The sequence below is a fragment of the Osmia lignaria genome, chromosome 3 (genome assembly GCF_051020975.1).
Source record: "Osmia lignaria lignaria isolate PbOS001 chromosome 3, iyOsmLign1, whole genome shotgun sequence".
NCBI classification, from domain to species: Eukaryota; Metazoa; Arthropoda; class Insecta; order Hymenoptera; family Megachilidae; genus Osmia; species Osmia lignaria.
Genome location: NC_135034.1, coordinates 9,379,471 through 9,401,481, shown reverse-complemented (window position 1 = coordinate 9,401,481; position 22,011 = coordinate 9,379,471). Strand labels below are relative to the sequence as shown.

The window sequence follows — 22,011 nt, the reverse complement described above, 5'->3', positions numbered from 1 at the left end:
ATTCTAAGAAACGACGCCGAGCGTCGGTAAGCGTCGCGTCACGAACAACGAGCAACCGCGAAGTACATACCACTATGGCGCTATTATGGCGGTCCGAAAACTTGTTTCCTCTGCGTGGCGTCTTCTTCGAACTTCTCTGGCTCGCATAGCTCCGGCCTTTGCACATCAGCGCCATCACCTTCCTCCTTCTTTCCCGGACAACCACCACATGCTTTATAGGTAAAACAGAGTATGGTTTTTCGGATGCACTTTTAACACCGTCGGTATATCAAACATTATTACGAAAGTAATATTTTCAGATTAAAATATGATACGACGCACAGCAATATATAACTGGAGTGTCTTATGAAATAAACTAAATTTATTTCAATTATAAAATAATACTCAAGTATTTATCTCAGGTAGGCAATTAAATTACGATACGTTATTGTTTAAGTTCGTGTTGATGTTTCGATAGAACTTGATCCTTGAATACACCATTTTGGTTATTCTATATTTTTATAGGACAAACATTTTTCTTTAAATATTCACTCGACATGAAGTGAAAATGAATCGCTTGCCGAATTGGAAAATACTACAATATTTTAAGAAGCGAAAACAACAGGATCCTACTACCCTAGAATATTTGCATCGTGATATCGAGACGGACATTCACCTACAACCAACGGAAGATTTATTACGAAGTCTGCAAACTAATACGAAGCGTGGCCTATCCACGGCTGTTGCACGCGATCTTTTAAACAAAACTGGACCGAATGTACTTACACCAGCGAAAAAGACTTCCAACGTTTTAAAATTCGTAAACCGATGCTTCGGAGGATTCTCTGCGTTAATATGGGTATATGATTATGAATAAAATTAGAGGAACTATCATAGAGAAATTACCATTTCATAACTATCATTGAAAGTATCAGTAATTAATTAAATTTATTATGGATGGTGATAAATTCCAAGAAAATGGAGGGAGGCTTCTTTCCTTACTCAAAGGAAATCTTTGTTGCCTCCAAATGTATTCATCTTACCCTTACAACAGATTCATCTAAATTATATAAAATTTATAATATATTATTAAATTAATTTAGAATCGTCAATTGTGTTTCTAGGTGGGCGCTTTTCTCAGTTTTTCCAATTACCTTTTGGAACACGGAACACACGGCGAAGCATCCAACGAACATTTAGGAATTGGTATCGTTCTTGTTAGCCTGATTTTAATCACGGCACTCTTTAGCCAATATCAGGAATCAAAAAGCTCTCGAATCATGGAATCGTTTCAGCAAATGTTACCGCAAAAAGCGATGGTCCTTAGGGACGGTTCGAAGAAGAAGTTGAACGTAGCCGAATTGGTCGCCGGGGACATTGTCCTTTTGGAAACCGGTGACCGAGTACCCGCTGACATTAGAGTCCTGGAATGTCAAGGTAAATTCGTATCGTTGTAGTTGCAAGCGTAACTTTCTTATTTCTCGAGAAAAAGAGTCTTCGCCTTTCTCTTCGTCGACAATCGAGATATCGTGGTGATTTTGTTGTAAACACTATTTTCAGAACTGTGGAAGATTCTTGGAACGAATCATTCAAGTTGAATGACAATGATAGTAGAATTATTTTAATATTTATTAGTTACAAGAAATGTTTATTATAATTTAATTTATAGCACACGACAAGACTTTAATATCGCTTCATCCTTTCATCGTCTATGCAACGACGACTTCGGTCATTGTCCTCTTGCAAAATCCAATTTCCTTTCTCTGCTCTAAATCACATCGCTGCGGATGAAACGAAGCATTTATTTTATCTTAAAATCTCGTATATTATGTTCAAGGTTTGAAGGCGGACAATGCTTCGATCACCGGAGAATCCATTCCACTTTTGAGGACAGCTAACGTTCTTCCAGTAAATAGCGTCCTCGAAGCGAAGAACATGGTATTCTTCGGCACCGATATAGTAGAAGGTGAGATGGACTTAGGAACAACTTCTGAAATTAAGTATAATATACTGTCAAAGTGTTGTTTGTTTAGGCACAGGGAAAGGAGTCGTAGTTAGCCGTGGTGACCAGACGGTGATGGGTAGAGTCGCTAAGCTAACATCGAAATTAGTATCAAGACCGACCCCTCTTACCCGCGAGATTAATAGATTTATGGTACTAATCTCGGGTTGGGCGGTCTTCCTTGGAGTTCTCTTCTTCGTCCTGTCCATCGCTCTGGGATACACTTTGATCCACTCCACAGTATTTTTAATTGGTATCATTGTAGCAAACGTACCAGAAGGACTACTCGCTACCATGACCGTTTGTCTGACCCTAACAGCCAAGAGAATGGCGCATAAAAATTGTTTGGTAAAACGTTTGAAAGCTATAGAGACACTGGGATGCACTGCTGTTATCTGCAGCGATAAAACAGGAACGCTGACTCAAAATAAAATGACTGTAACTTCGCTTTCCTATGATTCGTGGAACTCTTTCTGTAAACTAATTAAGGAAGAAATTTTATATTGCACGATTGTTTATTTCCAGGTGCGACACATGTGGTTCAGTGGTGAATTGAAAGAAGTAATGTCTTCCGACGGGTGGAGAAAATACATTAAGGATCCAGATTTTCATAATTTAGCCAGAGTAGCTAGTCTTTGTAATCGAGCTGAATGGGCGCCTTTCCCTAAAAGGAAACCTCTACCCCCTTTGAACAAGAGAAAAATTTTGGGGGATGCATCTGACGCTGCTTTATTAAAATGTATGGAAGTGCTGGTGAAAGGAGGTGTGGATACTTACAGAAAAGCTTATCCAAAGGTACAATAAATGCAATTATTTCCAAACGAAAGAAGTATAACAAAAATATCTTCTTTCGATATAAGGTGTTCGAGATACCGTTCAATTCGACGGACAAGTTTCAAGCTAACGTTCACGTATACAATAATAAGCACTTCGTTGCACTGAAGGGCGCACCAGAAAGAGTATTAGAACGATGCTCGACCGTAGCGTTCGGTAACGAGACAAGAGTACTGAATGATGAAATCAAGAATGCTTATACGGAGTCTTGTTACGTTCTTGCGAATAATGGCGAACGTGTACTTGGCTTTGCCGATCTCGATCTGCCGATTTCTGATTTCCCTCTCGGCTACGTCTTCAAGGATGATCCTCCAAACTTTCCTCTTGAGAATCTCAGACTAGTAATGTTATTTGTTTACAGTCGTAGACATTCACTAAATTCTGAAATATATTTATATCGAGGCCTGTTAAACCGGAATCCTTCTGTTCTGAATCATAGAAGAAATATGCAAACATTTGGCGAGTTGATTTCGCTTGATAGTTTATCTAATATTCGTATTAATTTTTCTAAATTTAAATTTAGAGTTAAATGAATTTCAAGTTAAAATTACACTATTAATAATATTATCTGTTATCAGATTGGATTGATGGCGATGATGGATCCGCCGAGGCCAACAGTATCGGATGCAGTGTACAAATGTCGTTGTGCCGGAATCAAGGTGATCATGGTAACTGGTGATCACCCTGACACAGCAAAGGCGATCGCAAAATTAGTAGGCATCTTCACCGACGAAGATCTTTTCCACCCCGAAGAAGACAAAAAGCATTGCATCGTGGTGACAGGAATGGAATTGCGTGACCTGAAGCCAGAAGAACTGGATGCAATTATAAGAGGGTATCCTGAGATTATTTTTGCTAGAACTTCACCTGTACAGAAGCTTCAGATCGTGGAAAGTTGTCAACGACTTCATTTGATCACTGCGGTCACCGGTGATGGAGTCAATGATTCACCGGCATTGAAGAAGGCTGATATTGGTATTGCCATGGGGATTGCTGGTACTTTTCTTTTATGAACGAATACATTAAGCTTCCATTTTATGGTTGTACATTAAAATTTTAATATAAGCAGCTATAAACTCTTGTATTAATTAAATAGTGTTCATTTAACAGAATCTTAAGAAGTTTAACGAGTATTTGTTGGATATTAGGCTCGGATGTGAGCAGAGAAGTTGCTGATCTTATTCTATTAAATGATGACTTTGCATCGATAATTACTGGAATAGAAGAGGGACGAAGAGTGTTCGACAACCTGAAGTCGAGCATCGCGTACACTTTGGCCAGTAATGTTCCAGAAATAGTACCTTTCCTGACGTTCATTGTTTTCGGGATTCCTTTACCTGTGGGCGTGATCTGCGTGTTATGCATTGATCTTGGTACTGACATATGGCCAGCTGTGTCACTGGCTTATGAGAAATCAGAATCAGATATTATGCTGAGGTAACTGTTAGTTATTTGTTTAATTTTCAAAATAATTCTAACATTAAATTTCTGTTTCAGGAAACCAAGAATACCTCACATAGATCATCTGGTCAGTCATCGGTTACTCTTCATGACTTACGGACAGATCGGCATTATCGAAACCTGTGCTGGCTTTTTCACATACTTTGTAGTTATGGCGGAGCATGGTTTTCTACCCGGTACATTGTTTCGCCTGCGATCACTATGGGACAACACTGTTGTGAACGATTTGAAAGACAGTTTCGGCCAAGAATGGACGTACGAACAACGCAAGGTTCTTGAATACACCTGTCACACTGCTTTCTTTGTGAGCATAGTGATCGTCCAAGTAGCCGACGTGATGATCTGCAAAACTCGACGAAACTCTCTTTTCCAACAAGGCATGAACAACTGGGTCCTTAATGTGGGAATATTTTTTGAAATTGCTGTGGCATGCATCGTGTGCTATGCTCCTTATATGGACAAAATTCTGAGTACTTATGCGTTGAAGTTCGAATGGTGGCTCCCTGGTATTCCATACGCTGTGATCATTTTGATCTACGAAGAGCTTAGGAAGCTTTGGATCAGAAAAAATCCTGAAGGATGGTGGGATCGAGAAACTTGTTACTAAGTTTTAAAAAAAGAAATATAAACAGAAGTCAGCTTATAGTACTTGAGAGCAATTTGAAAATGTAACACTAGAAGATGCTTTCATTTTGATAAAAATTTATTGAAACAAAATGGCCATGCAACATTAACAGAAAGAAGTATCAAAGAAATAGAAAGGCTATTAATATCTTCGCTCTGCCTGTCGATAAAATTATGATTCTCAATATTTTCTGATAAAAGAAGAGCTGTGTTGTTCGATGTACAGTTAATTCGATGCATCTTCAACGGAGCACTCGTGTGACGTGAGTATGCAGAAGAGCAATGGTTCTCCTTTAGTTCTACGCGGTCATCGAGTGTTGTAACCTCATGGATGGAAAAGTGGGGGATACATATAAGACCGTGGGACCCACTCGATGAGGCCCAGTAGTCTCTAGTCATCAATTCCTTCACGTTCGAAGAACCGTGACTTGATTTCGAGATAACGAAAATACCATATTTTCTTCTAGTTACTCCTGCCCTCCGTCAGGATGAAGACGGAGGTATTCTGTTTGCTAATCTGTCTCGGTGAGTAATTGGATATAATTGAAATATCTTAATGACTGTTAAGTACCCAAAAACAGTAACATTGATCTTACTAATTTTTATCCTTTTCTAATCATAATTTACATTTGATAATTGATGAAAACAAATTTCTGAGGTTTTGAATAGAAAAGAATTTAAAGGAGAGATAATAAGTGATAAAATGATATCTAGTTTGACTAGTGACCTTTAGCCAAGGTATTGTTTTACCCGTTACAATAATGATACAGATTCAATTACATATTTCAGTTATTAATATAGTCTGCTTATTGTTCCACTATTCTAGCTTCGTTTCATTCTTTTTTACAAGGTTTAAGCTATACGATTCAAATTTGATTGATACGTTCTACGCGGATACGCGATATCCGTTTGATCACGAAAGAACTTACGCCATCGTTTGTTATTGAGAAATCAGTTCTCCTTAAACTAATAGAAAGTTTAATTTCACCACGTGTCGATTCACCGCACGAACAACAAATTAAATGAAAAACAAATTTAATATCTTTAATTAGACACACTTTCCAGTATGTAACGTAGGTTTCTTCAAGTATTGTTCTGTATTCTCTCAAGATATCAGAAATAATTGAATCAGTTCTCAAGCTACAGTTGTCGATTTCATTTCTCAGCCATTTGCTTAGTCTAGCTGTATCTAGGATCTTCAAAACGCAGCAAGGTCTATATAGAGTGTTGGAAAGCGAACAGGTCTGAACGATTAAACGACATTTAAGTTCTGCCCGACCAGATACACTTCGCTCGGCCACTTTCTCGCTTTCTTCCGTTCGCGAGGTCGACCGGCGTTTACGCACAACCGGCGTTTTGTTCAGGGACGTTGGACGTCGGGCTGCCTTGAAAACGCTACGACCAGTTGACCCTCTCTCGCCGTTCACCGTTTTTATTTCGCATTCTTTCCATTTCCTTTTATTCCTCTTTCGATTCATTTGTTATTCCCGGATACATCCGCATTGTACCACCAAGTAAAAGAGTATCCACAAATGGAATTCATTGAAATCGAGGTCAAACGCGCGCATATTCTCATTGTCTGCAAAGAAACGACTGATATCTTCAGTATTACCCTGATAATTGGAATATTTTTTAGGCGTTGTCACCGCTTTAACGAGGAAACAAGAGGCAGCCGAGCAGAATCGTCGGAAGGTAGCTCTGCCAAGTTTGCAAAAAAAGCCACAGACCGCGGAAGAGGAGCAAGAAGAGTACGAGGACGAAGACGAACTTTCGGATCAATGTCCCGAGCCCAATGGTTACTTTCCTGACGCGGAACAGTGCGACAAATACTACGACTGTCGAGATGGCAGACCCACGGATAAACTATGCCCGGATGGTTTGGTGTTCAATGATTTCAGTCCGCAGCACGAAAAATGCGACCTACCCTTTGGGATTGATTGTTCAAAGAGGCCAAAGCTACGTGCGTATTGCGCTCGATTCGATTTCAAGTATCTTTGTTAATCTCTGTCATTTATAATGAAATTTAATTGCAGAAAAACCGCAGCCATCTCCTCATTGCCCAAGAATGCACGGTTACTTCGCTCACGAAGATACCCGGATATGCAACACATTCTATTATTGCGTCGAGGGCAAGTTTAATATGATCACTTGTCCGGATGGTCTGGTCTTCTCAGAGAAGACCGGAATTTGTAACTGGCCCGACGAGGCGCAGAAGAAAGGTTGCGGATCTAGAGAGCTTTTCAATTTCACCTGTCCAAAAGTCGACGATTCCGTCGCTGCCACGCATCCCAGATATCCTGACACCGAGGACTGTCAGTATTTCTATGTTTGCGTGAATGGTGAGATACCTAGGAGAAGTGGCTGCAAGTTGGGCCAAGCTTTCGACGAACGCACCGGAAAGTGCGATTGGGCCAGGAAGATACCCGAATGGTAAATTGTAGTAGCAGTAATATTCATTGATATTAGGTAATTGGATAAAAACTATCGTTATAAAAAATTTTTGGAAATTTTAGCAAAGATTGGTACAAAGGTCAATTGACTGACGAGGAGTTGGATGCCTTGGAAAATCCACCGCCGAAACCAAAACCTACTGGTGGTCCTAGCAGAAGAAAAGGCACCAAACCGACCTAGATTTAAGACTAAACTCATATGTAGATTTTAATATTCATTGACATATTAAATACCCCGCCTGGTGAATAAAACATTTCTAATACGGTTGTTCTTTTTTATAACAGGATAATTAAAATAGGATTATTGAATGATTGATCATGTACATAATGAGGATGACTGTACAATGAAAGATTTTACGTGCATCAATATTTTTTGAATGGAAGAATAAATTAAATGACAAATTTTATTACAAGATTGTGAAATTGCGTAAAATTGCTTATTCTATTATTCCGGTACCGGAAATGCAAGTACTCTTCTTTTCTGTGGCTTCTCTAAGGAATTCAAATGGCCTGTAAATTTCCACTAGCAGTGAAAGTGATTTACTCCTGAAGGTTCTTTACATTTCATAGGAAATGTTTCCGAAATCTACTCGATCAAACAGTAGGTCAACATGTGGCGCTTTGGTGATAAATTTAATTAACTACCGTTTTCGTAATTGCTCATTAGAGGCAGTATTATGTAACACATTGAATGTTTAATGCAGAAATAACTTATCATTAATGAGAGTGTAGAAAGAGAATCTAAACGTATTGTTATTAACTTTAATATATTATAAAATACTATTTACAACAGATATCATATTGTTCATACTATTTTATGAATCTGTTTTCAGTTAAACTGAAGCTGAAAATCCTGAGGTAAGGAATGAGAAAAGATAAACGAAAGGTAAATTATTCAATAATAAATTAACAAACAGTATTGATCTAATGATACAACACATTTTAATTAACGATTTAAAAAAAAATAACACAGGATCCTATGCACTTTAAAGACGGAGCATGCTACGTTGGAAGATACAATCTTACAATATCTGAATTTCGAAAGATTTGAAGAATGCGTCGATCATCAACAAAGATCATGGTAATTTTAATTTTTCCGCAAAGGCTAGTGAAGGACATCGAAGTGAGAGTAAGTTGTGTAGATAGAAAGAAGAGGAAAAAGATGAGCAATGAGAGAAGAGAAAGAAAGGTAAGAGCGCGTGTTACCTCCGATCAATCTTGATTCTAGACAGTTATCCATCGATGAAAACGTGGCGAAAGTGGGGAAGAAACACTGGATGTAGTGGGGCCAATGGGGTATACCCCCGTGGTGAGTTGCTGAAGAGCAGCAGTGTTTCGCGACGGAGGCACCATTTCGAAAGGGGACCAAAAAATATAGATTAAAATCTCTCAGTGACGGTAGTGATTCGAGTATTCTTCACTGGATTTCGTGATTCGCAACGATTGAACAGAGAGCTGAGAACCGAGGGTAGAAATGATGAGAGCATCCCTTGTAACGATATTGGCCGTGGTGGCTGTAACACGTATGTATCATAGCCATTTTTCTTACTGTAATAGAAACTTCAACAAGGTAAAAGTGATTTTATTCTTCAAATTTTGTAAAATATAATTCTATGCAATTATTTGAAGATATTCAACATAAATTAAAATTAAAAATATCTATCAAAGTTTCATATTTAAGAATAGTCCATTTTTCATTGTTTGTAAAAAACGACATAATTCATAGAGTTTTTCTGAATTTTAAGGTAGACAAAGTTTCTATCATTTACATTCCATGTTTCCAACCAGAAGCAAGAACAGCGCATGCTAATTATGGAGAAGAAAAAGATTGGTTTCACTGAGACAGAGATTTCAGACTTTCTCTTGATTTCTTAGCACCGGTCCGTGCAACACCTTCTAAAATGCAGCATAACTTCCGGTATTGTAATCGTCGCGTAGAACCGGTAAAATTTCATAACTGTTTAAATATCTGAAACCCGTTGTCCATCCCACGGTGAAAAATCATTCGTGTATACAGTGGAAACGTATTCATTTCGCTTGGAGAGTGCGTAAGAGACAGCCTGGACTGAACTTTCTAAAGCGTAAATGTCAGATCTACTATTCGTGCCGAGTTGCATAAGTATTCGCCGTGTTTATCGTCTCTGTATAGTATGTAAAACCGATAAATTACATAAAGAAATAAAACAATACCGATCGAGATTCGAAGAACAGAAATAGAATAGTTGCTCTGGTTCGACCAGGTACCATATTCGCTATAACATTAGTTGCCAAGCTGTTTTATATGCCTCTTGAAACGTGGCATTGATTTCCGGTATATCTTACAAAGCAAATGTCACGAGTAACACGGAGAAATTTCAGAAATTTCTTCCAACTCCTTTCTCTTTTTTGTACGATTGATTTTCGACAAGTGAAACTCAGGCAACAACTTTTCGATACACTTTTCATTGTTTGTCTTTTTGATTTCAAACTGAAACTTAATTTTAAAGAGTATGATAATTATATCATTTGAGGTAATTAGAATCATGAAAATTATTGAGACCTTCATCATCTTCCAGCACAGTGAATTTCATCTGAAATAAATTACTTTAGCATTTATAAATTTTTTTACAGTATTCTGCATAAAATTTACATTTTTTACTACAAAAATATCATTTATTATTTTGTCGACATTTACACCATTTACCATTTTAATTCCTCAATTAATAATTCTTTGATTATTTGGTAAATGTCAGGATTGAGAAGAATGGGAGAAAATTGAATGATTCGGTACAAATCACTAACTTTCATTTATGTGAAACTTGTTCAATGTTACAGATGGTGCCTTCAATTGTCCAATTAAAGATGGTCAGTACGAGGATTCAAAGCAATGCGACAAATACTATGAATGTTCAGACGGCATAGCGACGGAGAAACTTTGCCCAGATGGGCTTGTTTTTGATCCTCTGAACCGTAAAGTGAACAAATGCGACCATGTCTTCAACGTCGACTGTGGGGACCGTCTTGAACTACGTAAGATCATCGCTCCTATCACTATTTCACAATACTGACACGTTGATGTTGGTTAGCCATTGCCGAGTATCCGAGTAAATTTAAAATAATTCAATAACTCAAAGAAATTAAAGAAAATTTGTAGTATCATTAACATTAAATTAATTTTGTAAAGTAGCAAGTAGCAGAATATTATTATTGAATAATTGTATCAAACGTTGGGGATATACTCTTAGAAAGTCGAGACCTCCGAGTGCAACACGTTACCGGTGTCATTGGCTCTTGCGGTTAATGTCCTTGACATACAGGATACAATGACGATAAGTAGCGAAAGTAATTCTAATTCCTGTTATATTTTTTGCAGAACCGCCTCAGCCAACCAAGAAGTGTCCACGACGGAACGGTTTCTTTGCCCACCCAGATCCATCCGTCTGTAACATTTTTTACAATTGCATCGATGGCGAGGCTATTGAAATCACTTGCACTACTGGATTGCATTTCGATGAATATAGTGGCACTTGTGTGTGGCCTGATAGCGCTGGCCGACAAGTATATATTTACATATGTTTTACATATACACACATGATTATTTATTCATAGCATCGCAATTTTGACGACTGCTATTACTATTGATTAATCTATGCTTCTTGAATAATTGATCGGATATCGTAGTTGCAGATATTAATTTGCAAGCTGAATAATTAATAGGTAGAATCTACGAATGAATCTACGAATCATCATAATTTTGTAACAGATTAGCTATGATGTTAAATTATAATTAATTATAATAATAGATGTTACATCATTGAAATTTCTAATTCAGAAGCTGTTATAGAATGGATTATACATAATATGTGTTTATGTAGGGATGCGGAATAGTGGGCAAGAAATTGAAAGATGGCTTCGAATGTCCGAAAGAAAGTCAAGTCGACACTAGAGGAATGGTTGTCGATCATCCTAAATTTGCTCATCCAGATGACTGTCAAAAATTCTATGTTTGTCTGAATGGTGTAACACCACGTGAACAAGGTTGTAGCGATGGTACTGTTTATAACGAGGAACAACAAAGATGTGACGCGCCTGAAAACGTTCCCGGATGGTATTTCATTTATTAATTTATTTAAATTAATGTACTAATCAAATAATGTACTATAGACTATGTTTGGAATTATTATTATTTTGTTTCCAGCGAGGATTGGTACAAGGACGATGACAAGAAACCATGAACCACCTTCTAAATTTATATGTCCCGCATCGGGATTTTAATATCATCCTGAAATCACATCATTCTTGTTTCGTGTGTAACCATGTGTGTGTTTAGAATGTTCATAAATAATAAATTCTATTTTACCTTATTCCATCGTGATTCCCCTCTTCACATCCAGAGTTTTGAATAAACCTTAAATGAAATATGAACACATCATGTAAATAGATTTTATTTGTTCATTTGGATATGAATATAAAAACATGAAATATTATTCAGTTTTCTTTCGTAATCGACGAAGCGAATCGATGGTAACTTTCTCCTGGATATTTTATTATTTCTTCTTTTTAAATTCAGTCAACAGACAACTTTCGTGTTTATGTATTTCTTAGAAACATGCGATAATAACTTGTTTTCTACTTGTAACAAATTTGATTTATATTTTTATATACATACCTACACATTTTATAATTAAAGAAAATTGACAAAATGCAAATAAAATTCTGTTCATTTAATTATAATTGTAAATATAATTAAACACTCTGCATGTTTCTACGTCTTAATTACAGTTATTCTTGATTTAATCGAAACATAAATAAAAGATTTTGAATTAGTTAATTTTCCCGCGCTTCGGTAGGTGGCGCGTCTGCATGTCACGTGACCCTTCAATTCCCGCGCTTTTATATCTGAGCGTGCGCGTCGGTTAGATGAAGAAGGGGAGTGGAAGCGGCTGCTTGAAATTTTATCTTCTGCGTATTTATGTATTTAATATTCGTGTGCAAGGACTTCAGACAATTCTGTAAGTATGATCAGGTGATAATTTACGATACCTTTTATCTTAACAATGTTTTGAGAGACACAAACTCTCATTATTATATTTGTAATGTCTAAAAGAAAAGATTGGGAGATTGGCGTCTTCTTGGCGTCAGTTGCCATGTTGAAACATGCTTTTCGCAAACTTTCGTTTCAATTTTTCAAGATCATTTTCTACGTGGAATGTGCACCAGCTCTTCCAAATGGTCATACTTCAGCTTTTTACATCCCGTTGCTGCAAAATGGTTACAACAGGAAGCAGTTTGGTGTATGTACCCGCTCAACATTTGGTGAGTCATATTATCCGCCATTTGCATGCTTACTTTACCTACAGTAGAAAGCAGTATGCAAAAGTATTTATTCGAAATAATTAATTATGTGTAATCGATTATATCGGTAACGACGATTACGTTTATTGGTTATGTAAACTCTAAAGTCAGCATTTCCAGAATATTCATTGCTAGCTTTAACGAAACTCTTCTAGTGTGAAAATAATATTCAATATTAGAAAGAATTTCGATAGGAAACTAGATTACAGAATGTATTACTTGCTTATGAACAGTAGATAAAAAGTTCAGTACGATGTACTTTTTTACCATATAAAGTTACCGGGAGTCGTATGATAATACAGTTCAGCTTTCGTATAACTTGCCAACTGTTGGAGATATTTGTAATAATCGCGAGTAGAATACACAGATGAGTATGACCAATCTAAACTTCTCGACTACTCTCTCGATTAAACTATGTTTGCGTAACTACGGTACATTCATTTATGGCCGATTCAATCCGACCTGATATTTCTTGCTCACGGCCAGCATCGGTTCAATTCGTCCTGATTGTAAGAGTACTTTAAAGTACCGTGCAGAAACAAAGGGAAGTAGAAACTCTCTACACTTCCGTTAGGTTCAAGTCTAATTGCAATCAAGCTGCTCCCTAGAAATCGGTAAATACGTTACCGGTAGATTCCAACTAAATTGATTACAGAAATTGTTACTACCACAAGTGGTAATAACATGAAACACCTATTTCAGTTTTCGATTAACAGAGTCTTAGAATAATTAGAAAAGAATTTAATTAGTTTGTTCTCAAACATCGAATATACTTTTGGCTTCGTTAACCATGACAGTAGTAACTGACTGATTAACACCTGGATAGTCAAATTATTAGGTTAGAGTGTGTCCTGATAATCGGGATCGAACTGCACGATAAAGGACCTGGGGTGTGGGTGTGTGCAGATAAGCATACGTTAACTTGTACAGGGACACTCACACCATTTCTAGGGATAACATTCAAGAGACTAGAGAGAAGTTAGTCGAATAGTTGGGGTGTAATATTAGGAACACTTTGAAGGCTAAAGTTACACCAATAAGAGAACTGGTGGAGCTCGGAAAGGTCAATAGAATATGCAAATTGGCTTTCGAATGGTCGACCAAAGGGTTCCTTTGCTTTCAATGTTCCAGTAGATATTCTGTGTATTTCTTTCGGCCTTCGAACCAACATCAAATAGATGTACAATAAATTAGAATACTAGACAACCGCAAATACATTTAACACCACTTTCATCGATTCCAATAACCGCTAATTAATTTAAGATCAAGCGTAACAATTATGTAATTATATAGAATTTTTCAAATATAAATTAATACTTAAAAGAAAAAATACTATCATTTAACAATTTAACGGTAAAAGAAGATCACTATCGAGTACGGTAATTATAGTAGAACAGTTCGATTCACCTCTTCAAAAGTGTTCCTCGACTTTGATTGAAAATACACCAAAACTTTTTCCGAGTATTCTTTTCGAAAGTTTCTTCTCTCCCGGTATCAGGGATTCTAGCACGTTAGTTGGGAGCTTTCGCCGGAGCTTGCGGAAAATCTCCGGTCCATTTTTTAGCGTTAGAAGGAAACGGTAGCCGTCTCGATCGGTAATCGATATCCAGGAGAACAACGAGACGATTGGTTTAGCAGTAGCAAGCGTGCTTACAGGTGTGCGATTGCTAGAACCAGGTGAGCGATTGGCTCGATCTTTCAGGTTCTTCCTGCACCCTTTCTTCCTTTCGTCAATTCTCTTTTTCTTTCTCCCAAGACCAAGTACGAGACTGATTTCTAATTTAAGACAGAGCTACAAGTTTTCCTTTCTCTACTGAAATTTTTATACAGTTATTTAGATGGTCTCATTGTATTTTAAAAATAGAGTAGATTCCGTGAAATCTGTTTGTTTCTTTTCTCATTTTATTAGAAATCAATGTTTCCTTCAATATCTTCATTTTATGTTACTTCAAATGTTCGACTGCTGTTCGACGAAAATTTCTAGAAGTTCGTTGACGCGATGAAACGTAATTTTGAGATAATACGAAAGTAATTAGTTACGCTTATCTTAGTTCCTCTGTGACCGTTGAGCCGCTGTTAAGGTAATTCTGCTAGAACGAACTACGCTCCGAAAATGATAATAGACCGGAAACAGCATAGCAGCAAACCAGGGGCTAAGCAACATCGCGTGTTAATATCGCAGTCATTGCACTTGTAACTGTATAATTTTCAACTAATCGCTACGTTAGTTAGTATAACTACAATTACTGTCGTAATATATAAATTTTCCTCCTTGGTGAAATTACAAAATTGCATAAATCAACGTACGCGAAGTAAAGTAAATTAGGAATATTTTATAGAGAAGATGCGTTCGAATCAAGATGCATAAGCCGGTTATAACCATTACTTTCGTTGCACTCGTGTCAGCAAATTTTCGTGGGAGCAGATTTTCATGAAAAGTGAATGTTCAATCGTAAGTTTATGGTATGAGAGTTGCAGTAAATTGATCGAAGGTATGCGGATTTTTACGACGTTAGACGCTTAGGAAGCCGGGTGTTACTCGAATGGATCCGAAGAGGGATAGTTTATCCAAACAGCTAGAAAGCAGTTTTGCCTATTTACAGATTCCAAATGCTTCAAATATTCAGGCTCGATTGCTTCCTTGAGCTCTCTCTATTTCACTCTCGAACAAGCAGTAACGCGTTTCCATCAATATACGATACGATACAAATGTTTCCACGTACCATACCGCGTTTTTATCCTTCCACGAGGCGATTTTTTAACTCGTTCGAGTCTTTGTTCCGTTAAACGATTTCATTGATTTTCGTTTTCTATTAAGAGCGACTTTTTCATTTTGTTCATTTCACTTAATTAAATATCTGAATATTAATACATATACCTTTCTTACTAAATGAAAGTTTCTTCTTTCATAAACTAAGCATCGAAAGGACCGTTCTGTGGAATTAATTTCCGGCTGATTCGTTTTTGTTGTACATTTTTAGCCCCGGTTTATGCTTGCTTATTCGTTTGCCGGTCGCTCGTTCGAACTTGCAGTTTTCGTAGGCGTTAACTCTCGTCGCGCTCTGCAATTTAGCGTTTCAGCGACGTATAATCGCGTTAAAAGTCGAGGACCAACTCGAGACGGGACGGTAATCGGCTGTTCTATCCGATAACGAGTTCTGTCCAACTTTGCGACTGCGTGCCGGCGAAGAAATAGAGAACGAAGGAGCGACAGAAAACTGCCATAGAAAAATAGAAATCAAGAGAATTCTTAACGAAAGGCATAATGAGTAATCTTGTTTTCTTAGCCAACTCCTTGCTGTTTTTCTCTTCTAGCTTATTTTACTCCTGTTTTAGAATATTTGATTAATTGCACGAAATTAAGCAGTTTTTCTAATTACTTAGATAATTAATTAATTTTACAATTACATTCATGGTGAAAAATTAAAGTCCATAATTTGGACGATGGTAATAATGTTCTACTTTTGTCTTTTATTTGTATTCATTTATGTTTCTTTTGCTGAATGAAATCCAAAAAACTTGTTCTCCCTCGTTTCCTATCGGGTTAGTCAAACACTGTCGAATTCACTGGTCGACCGAGAATAAAATTATGATTCTCTCGACGCGAAGCTTTCGAAGGGATTACCATCCGTATGTATAAGTAATTTAAAAAGTTCTCCATCGGGGCACAAAGGTAGTTTCTAAAAGAACCAGTGCATCTTTCACAGTTATGATACACCTTCTCTCTTTCGTATCTTTTTCAATTTCCAGTCTCTGGGATTATTGTAACAGAGCATATTCAACTTTGAAAACTTCCATATTTGTACAAGTTGATGTGATCTTTTGAGAAGGATTGTCTAGTTAATTTCTATTGAAATCATTAATAGAAGGTTCACTTAGCTATCTTCTTTCGCTATTTCTGAAATTCATCATTTATTCTTTGAACATATTGGAAGAATAATTTTTCAGAGGAACAGTATAAAATTTAGAAAATGATATAAAACACTGAATTAAATCAAAATTCATTATTTTTAATCAAAAAGATAAATATTACATAGATAGAATGTGTAACACATCGATGGAAGTTCTTATAAGACCAAGAAACATCTTTTACTGTAAATAAAGGAAAGGGTTTCCAGAATGAAACTCCTTTTCGTTCAGGAACATCGTCGAAGGATGTTTGTTCATGGACTTTGGTACGAATTCGACAAGAATCGGAAAACAATCGCGTGATAGTGTGTAACTTAATACGTATAGGATGCGTTCTTCCTGAAACGTGTTGCTCTTTGTTTCCTGCGAGTCCTGATGATTCCCCTTTTCTTTCGGCTGTCCCTATGGGGGTGCGGATAGACGAGCTAGAAAGTACACGAGAATAACGGGTATCCGAATAGTCGACTGTTAATCCCTTGAGAGTAAAACACGGTAGCCAGTTTCTATGGAAGCAATCATTTTCAACGAAGGGAAATCTATTTTCTGTTGAAACACTTTTCTCGTCAACTTTTCCTCGATACTTAAGTGTACTTTCCGATGGTAAATGGAATATATCTTAAAAATAATTTCTCCCTTTTCTGTTATCAAGTATCAGTTATTAATATTTTTGACAATAAATTTGATTATATTGCTTTCGTGTGACTCACCTGCATTCTGTGGTAATATCGGTAGAGAATATAACGAAACAGTGGAAACTAAATTATCAATAAACTGGTTAGATTGCACCTTTTATACGTGTATTTATTATCGAACGGTTCTTGGTGCGCTATCAAGTTAATCTTGTACTCGATAAAAGGACCGTGGAATAACGAAGACAGGGGAAACTAGATAGAAATGTCGAAGGATGCGTCTGTCGTGGAAAGAGGAAATCGAATTTTGAGTGGCTACCTGGCTGGAAGGGCGAAACGATAACCGGAAATAACGAAGTAACGCTGGTATTAGGACGAAGCACCGTTTCGCTCGTTGAACCTTTAACCGGCGACCTTAATGTAATTTTTATAAATGAAACGAAAAGGTATCTTACGAAGTTGTTAGTTCTTGAATACATTATAACAACTTTAATGATTTGTTAAAATTAATGGAAGCTGTGTAATAGCCTTCGTGTACATAAGGGTTACGATGTTATAGTGTAAGACGTTAGGCTATTAGTTTGACAGAATGACACTTTAACACTTCGAACCACGCGAATGATGGATGACTTTTAGTTTCAAATACCTATCTATTGATCAGTCTATAAACTGACGTGTTAACGTATTAATCAGTGCTATAGAAATCTATCACGTTTATAAATAAAGCTCAATTGCACGTTAGTAATATATGCAAATTTATTATTCAGATTATTTTTGACCCAGTACACCTTCGCTTCTGGCTATCGGGTCATCTGGTATTCGAGGGTTAAGAGGCAACAGATCAATACCATTCGAAACCCTCGAAACCTATAAAATTAAATTTAGGAAATAATTTCGTGGTATGTCCGCAAACAGAAAGTATTGTAAATACGAAGGACCTTAAAAACCCTCGAAATTCAGTGAAACTTTGAAACTGTTTAAACTTTCTCTCAGCTCCTGAGTATTTAGAAGGTCTTCCAACTTCTGCTAACCCAGAAATCCTCGAAACATGGCCAATAAAGTCAAAGTAGGTTTTCAAAAAAGTTCCGATCGATTTAATAATACCTCGTCGAAAATGGTCTACTAAAATACGAACGAACGATTCCATTAATTAAAACGAATCGTGATTAAAGTTTGTTGGCTTAGGTGATGCATGAATTTTATTCGAATTTATATTGAAATTGATGACGGTGTGTATGTAAATTATCGATGTCTTATCGACAACGGTTTATTAATTTCAGTATATACAGGATAACTAGCAGACAGGATCGTAGAGAAAAGATAGTGCACGGGGTAGGAAATGAATAGGGTAAAAATCAAAGTGCGCGAGAATTCATCTGGCGATGTTCCCGCTACAGGCGTATTTCTGCTTCATTAAACGCGATATCAGCTACGATCTTTTCATTTCGCTGAAAAATCTATTAGCAAAATAGTCTGGATTATCCTTGCTCGACCTTTCCCATTACCGTTCGATTTCGATCGGTTTTCGTGCCGTTCCCCTTGAATAGACTCGGTTTTTTCATTATTCGCATGAATTATTTGATCATAAGCCCCGAGGATAGTTATTTCGATGCATTCTTTTAAAAGCACCCCGCAATCGTCCAACTTGCGTGCGTGTGCTGCTTTCGATAGTAGAATAGTCAGGGATTGAAAAAGAGTCGACGTATGTACATCGAGAGACATTGTGGTATCTGTTTCTATGAAAGATGATGATTATACCGAGCCGTGAACATTTCCCTTCGCTATTTTACAAATTTCAATTTTTCAGCTGTAGAATAATATTATAATTTAACGTGGCGCTGCTAAAAACTTTCGTTATTACATTATGCGGAAAAATTAATTCAGTGCTTTTTTAGTATTCCCGCTGAACATTGATTTTTCACAAGTCAGAATTAAATTTAATAATGGAATTTTTTAGTTTTTATTTGAGAACTTTTGAAAATTCAAGGAGTTAGTCTTTTTATTAACCATTTAACAATAGCTGAATGAATAACGAAAATGCAATGCTTGAGAAAGCAGAGTAATCAATGTATGCATTTAAAGGTTGCGTGCATTCTTTATGCATTCAGCTCGTGTTATTTCTTCGGCTAGTTCTTCGGCTTTTTGCCATACGCAGATCGGAATTTACGAGTCGATATGCAAAGAGATCGCATAAGTGAAAAAAAAGAGGATTAGGAAGCCGAGGATCGAGCGGAATTCTGAGTTTTTGGATGGAAGTAGAGCAACTCAATATTTTCTCCGGCATTGTATAATCCGCATTTCAATATTGTGTTTTATCATAAAATGCTTATTGGTTTGTAACTCTGAATTATTTTCAAATTTCGTGTGAAACGTTAGCTTACATTTTCATTCACCTTCAATAAGCATATGTGTAATATGCATATGTATATCCATGTTATATTCAGATGCACTTGCAACAAAAAACACTTCTATTTTTTGCATGCGTTTCACCAATAAACCTTTTATGTGTTACACGTTTCATTTCTGTAACTGGGTCAAAATCTTTCGTCTGTCCTGTGAGAGTTAAAAACATTTTGTCAAAAAAAGGATTAGTTTCTTTAAAAGAGGAGCTGTAGAAATAAAAAATTTCTAACAAACACAAAGGTACACGTATTCTTCAAAATAATATAAGTAATTATCTTTTACTTAAATGTTCACGTGAAATCAAGGAAAAATTATTGTTTTTAATGATGCGATGAGAAAGGGTTGACCCAGAATGGTCAGGGAGCCTGCGTAATGTATAGGAGGGTAAGAAACGGGGGATAAAAGGAAAAGTCGGATGATGGAGTCGTCCGAGTGTCGACAAAGAAAAACAGGAACGAAAGAGGTGTGACAGGTAGGCGGGTTCCCGCAGGAACAATTCGAGATGTAAATCAATGGCTGATAAGGGTGGCTGTCCCCTGGGAAAAGGAAGGTCGCTCTTGGAGCCGACTCAACTACCAACGAGGATAGAGAAGCTGAACTGAGTTTGTACTAGGGAAAGGTGGGTCTTCGTTCCGTGGAAATGCCTCGTTCAAGAATTATTTATTTGCCGACTTTCAACGAAAATTTTCTCTCTTAAGTGGTTTTCGCCTTCCCTGCCGAATTCTTTCTCCCTCTTTCGTCCCATCTTCTAATCATTTCATTCTCTGATTCTTGTTTTAAAGTTACGCCACGAAATATATAGCGAAATAGAAAAATTGGAGAAATAAAATAAAGTAGAAACAAATCATTCGACTTTTAAGAAATTTTAGTTGATCTCTTTATCGGTACAAATATTTCTACACTCTGAATCAGTAGCGTATATCCATTTTTCAGGACCACGCTCGAAATAAAAAAAATCGTCCTCTCATCTCGCGGAAAAATCAATAATTAACTTACCGTTGAATCTGCGAAACGTAGCCACGGCAGTGTGTGAAAAAAAAAAAAAGATTCATATTTTTCTTCCTTTTTTTCCCCAGTCTACGCGTAACGATTCCATTTCGCAGCAACTCCAATCCCGTCGGTTATACATCTTTCACTCAAAACGTTCCGCTCGTTGGCCGTAAAATCCAACAGCGAATTTGCTTGTAACTTATTTCGTAACGATCATAAGTCAGCCAGAAGTGAATTCATCTTTTTGAGTGATAAATTTCACGCGAAAGGTAGCTACATAATCGATATCCGATACTAACGATGCTTCTGCCTAGCCAATCGCCCTGGAGTCGCATGATACGTCATGCTACAATATCCTGGATTGAACGATTTATTGAACAGGGCCTACCAGCACGCAACAGTTTCGCATACGTGGCCTGTAGGCTTCGACGAATGTCGTGCTCAGGAAAGGGGTGACAAAAAAAAAAAAAAAAAAAAAATTTTCGTGGAACCATCAATCTCACATGTTTCTGATATTTTCGTATCCCTGCACTTCAATGTAATAGTTTACAAACTGTTCTGACCTGACACGCTATTATCGAGAGAGAATATTTGAATGTTTATTCCATTCGCAAGCATTCATGAACGATTACGAAGGTCCTTTATGGGAAATTTTAATTAAAGCGTTATTAATTAAAAAATTAACGAATTCTCGTTCTTGGATCAAAGGCCAGGCAATTAAACTCCGGTTAAATCGTGGAATAAAACTGTCAAAGGGTTAAAGGGTTTAGCAAAAAAGGGACGCGAAATATCTTCATCCTTAAACGAGTGAAATCGTTGCTGATGACTCCATGGAACATTCAGGTTTCGAGTAGAGAGACATACGTTTCAGGACTGTGGAATTTCACGCGGCAGTTAACGGCTGGTAGATAGCAGGGCCGACGTGCCGGTCAGATAAAACGCAAAACATTGGGGCTGACATGCAATTAGTGGCAGCGCCGACTGCAAATCGTCGTGACGCGGTACCGCGAGATTTACTGTTCCCTCAACCCAAGCGATTTCATCCTCCTCGCTTCCTACCCTTTTTTATTTTCTATCCAACCTTCCTCTTACTTTTAACCTCTTCCTTTTCATTCCACTCTAATTTTCTTTTGCGCTCCTCAAACGCGAACACGCGGACCACTTTGAACCCGGCGGATGCGTTTAATCTCTTTAGTACGACCTCCGTCCACACCCCTTTCTTGCTCTACCAAGATCGATACAAAGACCTGTGTATTCTATTTTCGAATTTGCCAGCAAATTTTCTCGGAGGTTAAATGAAACATGTATAGGAAATTCATAATTCTCTTTTTCTTGAATTCAAAGAACCCTTTTGTAAGGTAGGGTTGAATGTTTGTACAATTTTCAATTGTGATTA

General features: G+C 37.1%; 4 protein-coding genes across 5 annotated transcripts in view; all 4 read left to right on the top strand.

The window, feature by feature from the left end:
- The first annotated feature begins 79 nt into the window (after positions 1-79).
- Positions 80-5,119, top strand: LOC117610972 (sodium/potassium-transporting ATPase subunit alpha). 2 transcript variants are annotated; one of them, XM_034338838.2, is made up of 11 exons: positions 80-219; positions 300-401; positions 505-838; positions 1,104-1,416; positions 1,817-1,945; positions 2,013-2,419; positions 2,507-2,776; positions 2,842-3,156; positions 3,394-3,811; positions 3,964-4,252; positions 4,313-5,119. In XM_034338838.2, the coding sequence occupies exons 3-11, from the start codon at positions 548-550 to the stop codon at positions 4,881-4,883; spliced, it is 3,003 nt and encodes a 1,000-aa protein (XP_034194729.2). In that variant the 5' UTR covers positions 80-219; positions 300-401; positions 505-547; the 3' UTR covers positions 4,884-5,119. The 2 variants fall into 2 exon arrangements, with proteins under 2 accessions (XP_034194729.2, XP_034194731.2); XM_034338840.2 differs by lacking the exon at positions 2,842-3,156.
- Positions 5,120-5,265: 146 nt separating this feature from the next.
- Positions 5,266-8,059, top strand: Cpap3-b (cuticular protein analogous to peritrophins 3-B). Its single transcript, XM_034338855.2, has 4 exons — positions 5,266-5,425; positions 6,537-6,860; positions 6,934-7,330; positions 7,414-8,059. The coding sequence occupies exons 1-4, from the start codon at positions 5,389-5,391 to the stop codon at positions 7,529-7,531; spliced, it is 876 nt and encodes a 291-aa protein (XP_034194746.2). The 5' UTR covers positions 5,266-5,388; the 3' UTR covers positions 7,532-8,059.
- Positions 8,060-8,375: 316 nt separating this feature from the next.
- LOC117610980 (protein obstructor-E) lies at positions 8,376-11,971 on the top strand. Its single transcript, XM_034338857.2, has 5 exons — positions 8,376-8,873; positions 10,165-10,359; positions 10,703-10,887; positions 11,205-11,437; positions 11,528-11,971. The coding sequence occupies exons 1-5, from the start codon at positions 8,825-8,827 to the stop codon at positions 11,562-11,564; spliced, it is 699 nt and encodes a 232-aa protein (XP_034194748.1). The 5' UTR covers positions 8,376-8,824; the 3' UTR covers positions 11,565-11,971.
- A 286-nt stretch (positions 11,972-12,257) lies between these two features.
- LOC117610975 (TWiK family of potassium channels protein 9) overlaps positions 12,258-22,011 on the top strand; it is a 222,782-nt gene continuing 213,028 nt past the window's right edge. Inside the window, exons 1-2 of the mRNA XM_034338846.2 lie at positions 12,258-12,341; positions 12,522-12,645. The gene's annotated coding sequence lies outside the window, so the exon portion shown is untranslated. The remainder of the gene's footprint in view (positions 12,342-12,521; positions 12,646-22,011) is intronic.

Bases quoted from the DNA above. Each gene is read 5' to 3' on its own strand.
- LOC117610972 (XM_034338838.2), top strand. From the start codon at position 548: ATGAATCGCTTGCCGAATTGGAAAATACTACAATATTTTAAGAAGCGA. The intron at 839-1,103 runs GTATATGATTAT...TTGTGTTTCTAG, and splicing joins GATTCTCTGCGTTAATATGG to GTGGGCGCTTTTCTCAGTTT. The intron at 3,157-3,393 runs GTAATGTTATTT...ATCTGTTATCAG, and splicing joins CTCTTGAGAATCTCAGACTA to ATTGGATTGATGGCGATGAT.
- Cpap3-b (XM_034338855.2), top strand. From the start codon at position 5,389: ATGAAGACGGAGGTATTCTGTTTGCTAATCTGTCTCG. The intron at 5,426-6,536 runs GTGAGTAATTGG...AATATTTTTTAG, and splicing joins CTGTTTGCTAATCTGTCTCG to GCGTTGTCACCGCTTTAACG. The intron at 6,861-6,933 runs GTGCGTATTGCG...ATTTAATTGCAG, and splicing joins TTCAAAGAGGCCAAAGCTAC to AAAAACCGCAGCCATCTCCT.
- LOC117610980 (XM_034338857.2), top strand. From the start codon at position 8,825: ATGATGAGAGCATCCCTTGTAACGATATTGGCCGTGGTGGCTGTAACA. The intron at 10,888-11,204 runs GTATATATTTAC...GTGTTTATGTAG, and splicing joins CTGATAGCGCTGGCCGACAA to GGATGCGGAATAGTGGGCAA. The intron at 11,438-11,527 runs GTATTTCATTTA...TTTTGTTTCCAG, and splicing joins CCTGAAAACGTTCCCGGATG to CGAGGATTGGTACAAGGACG.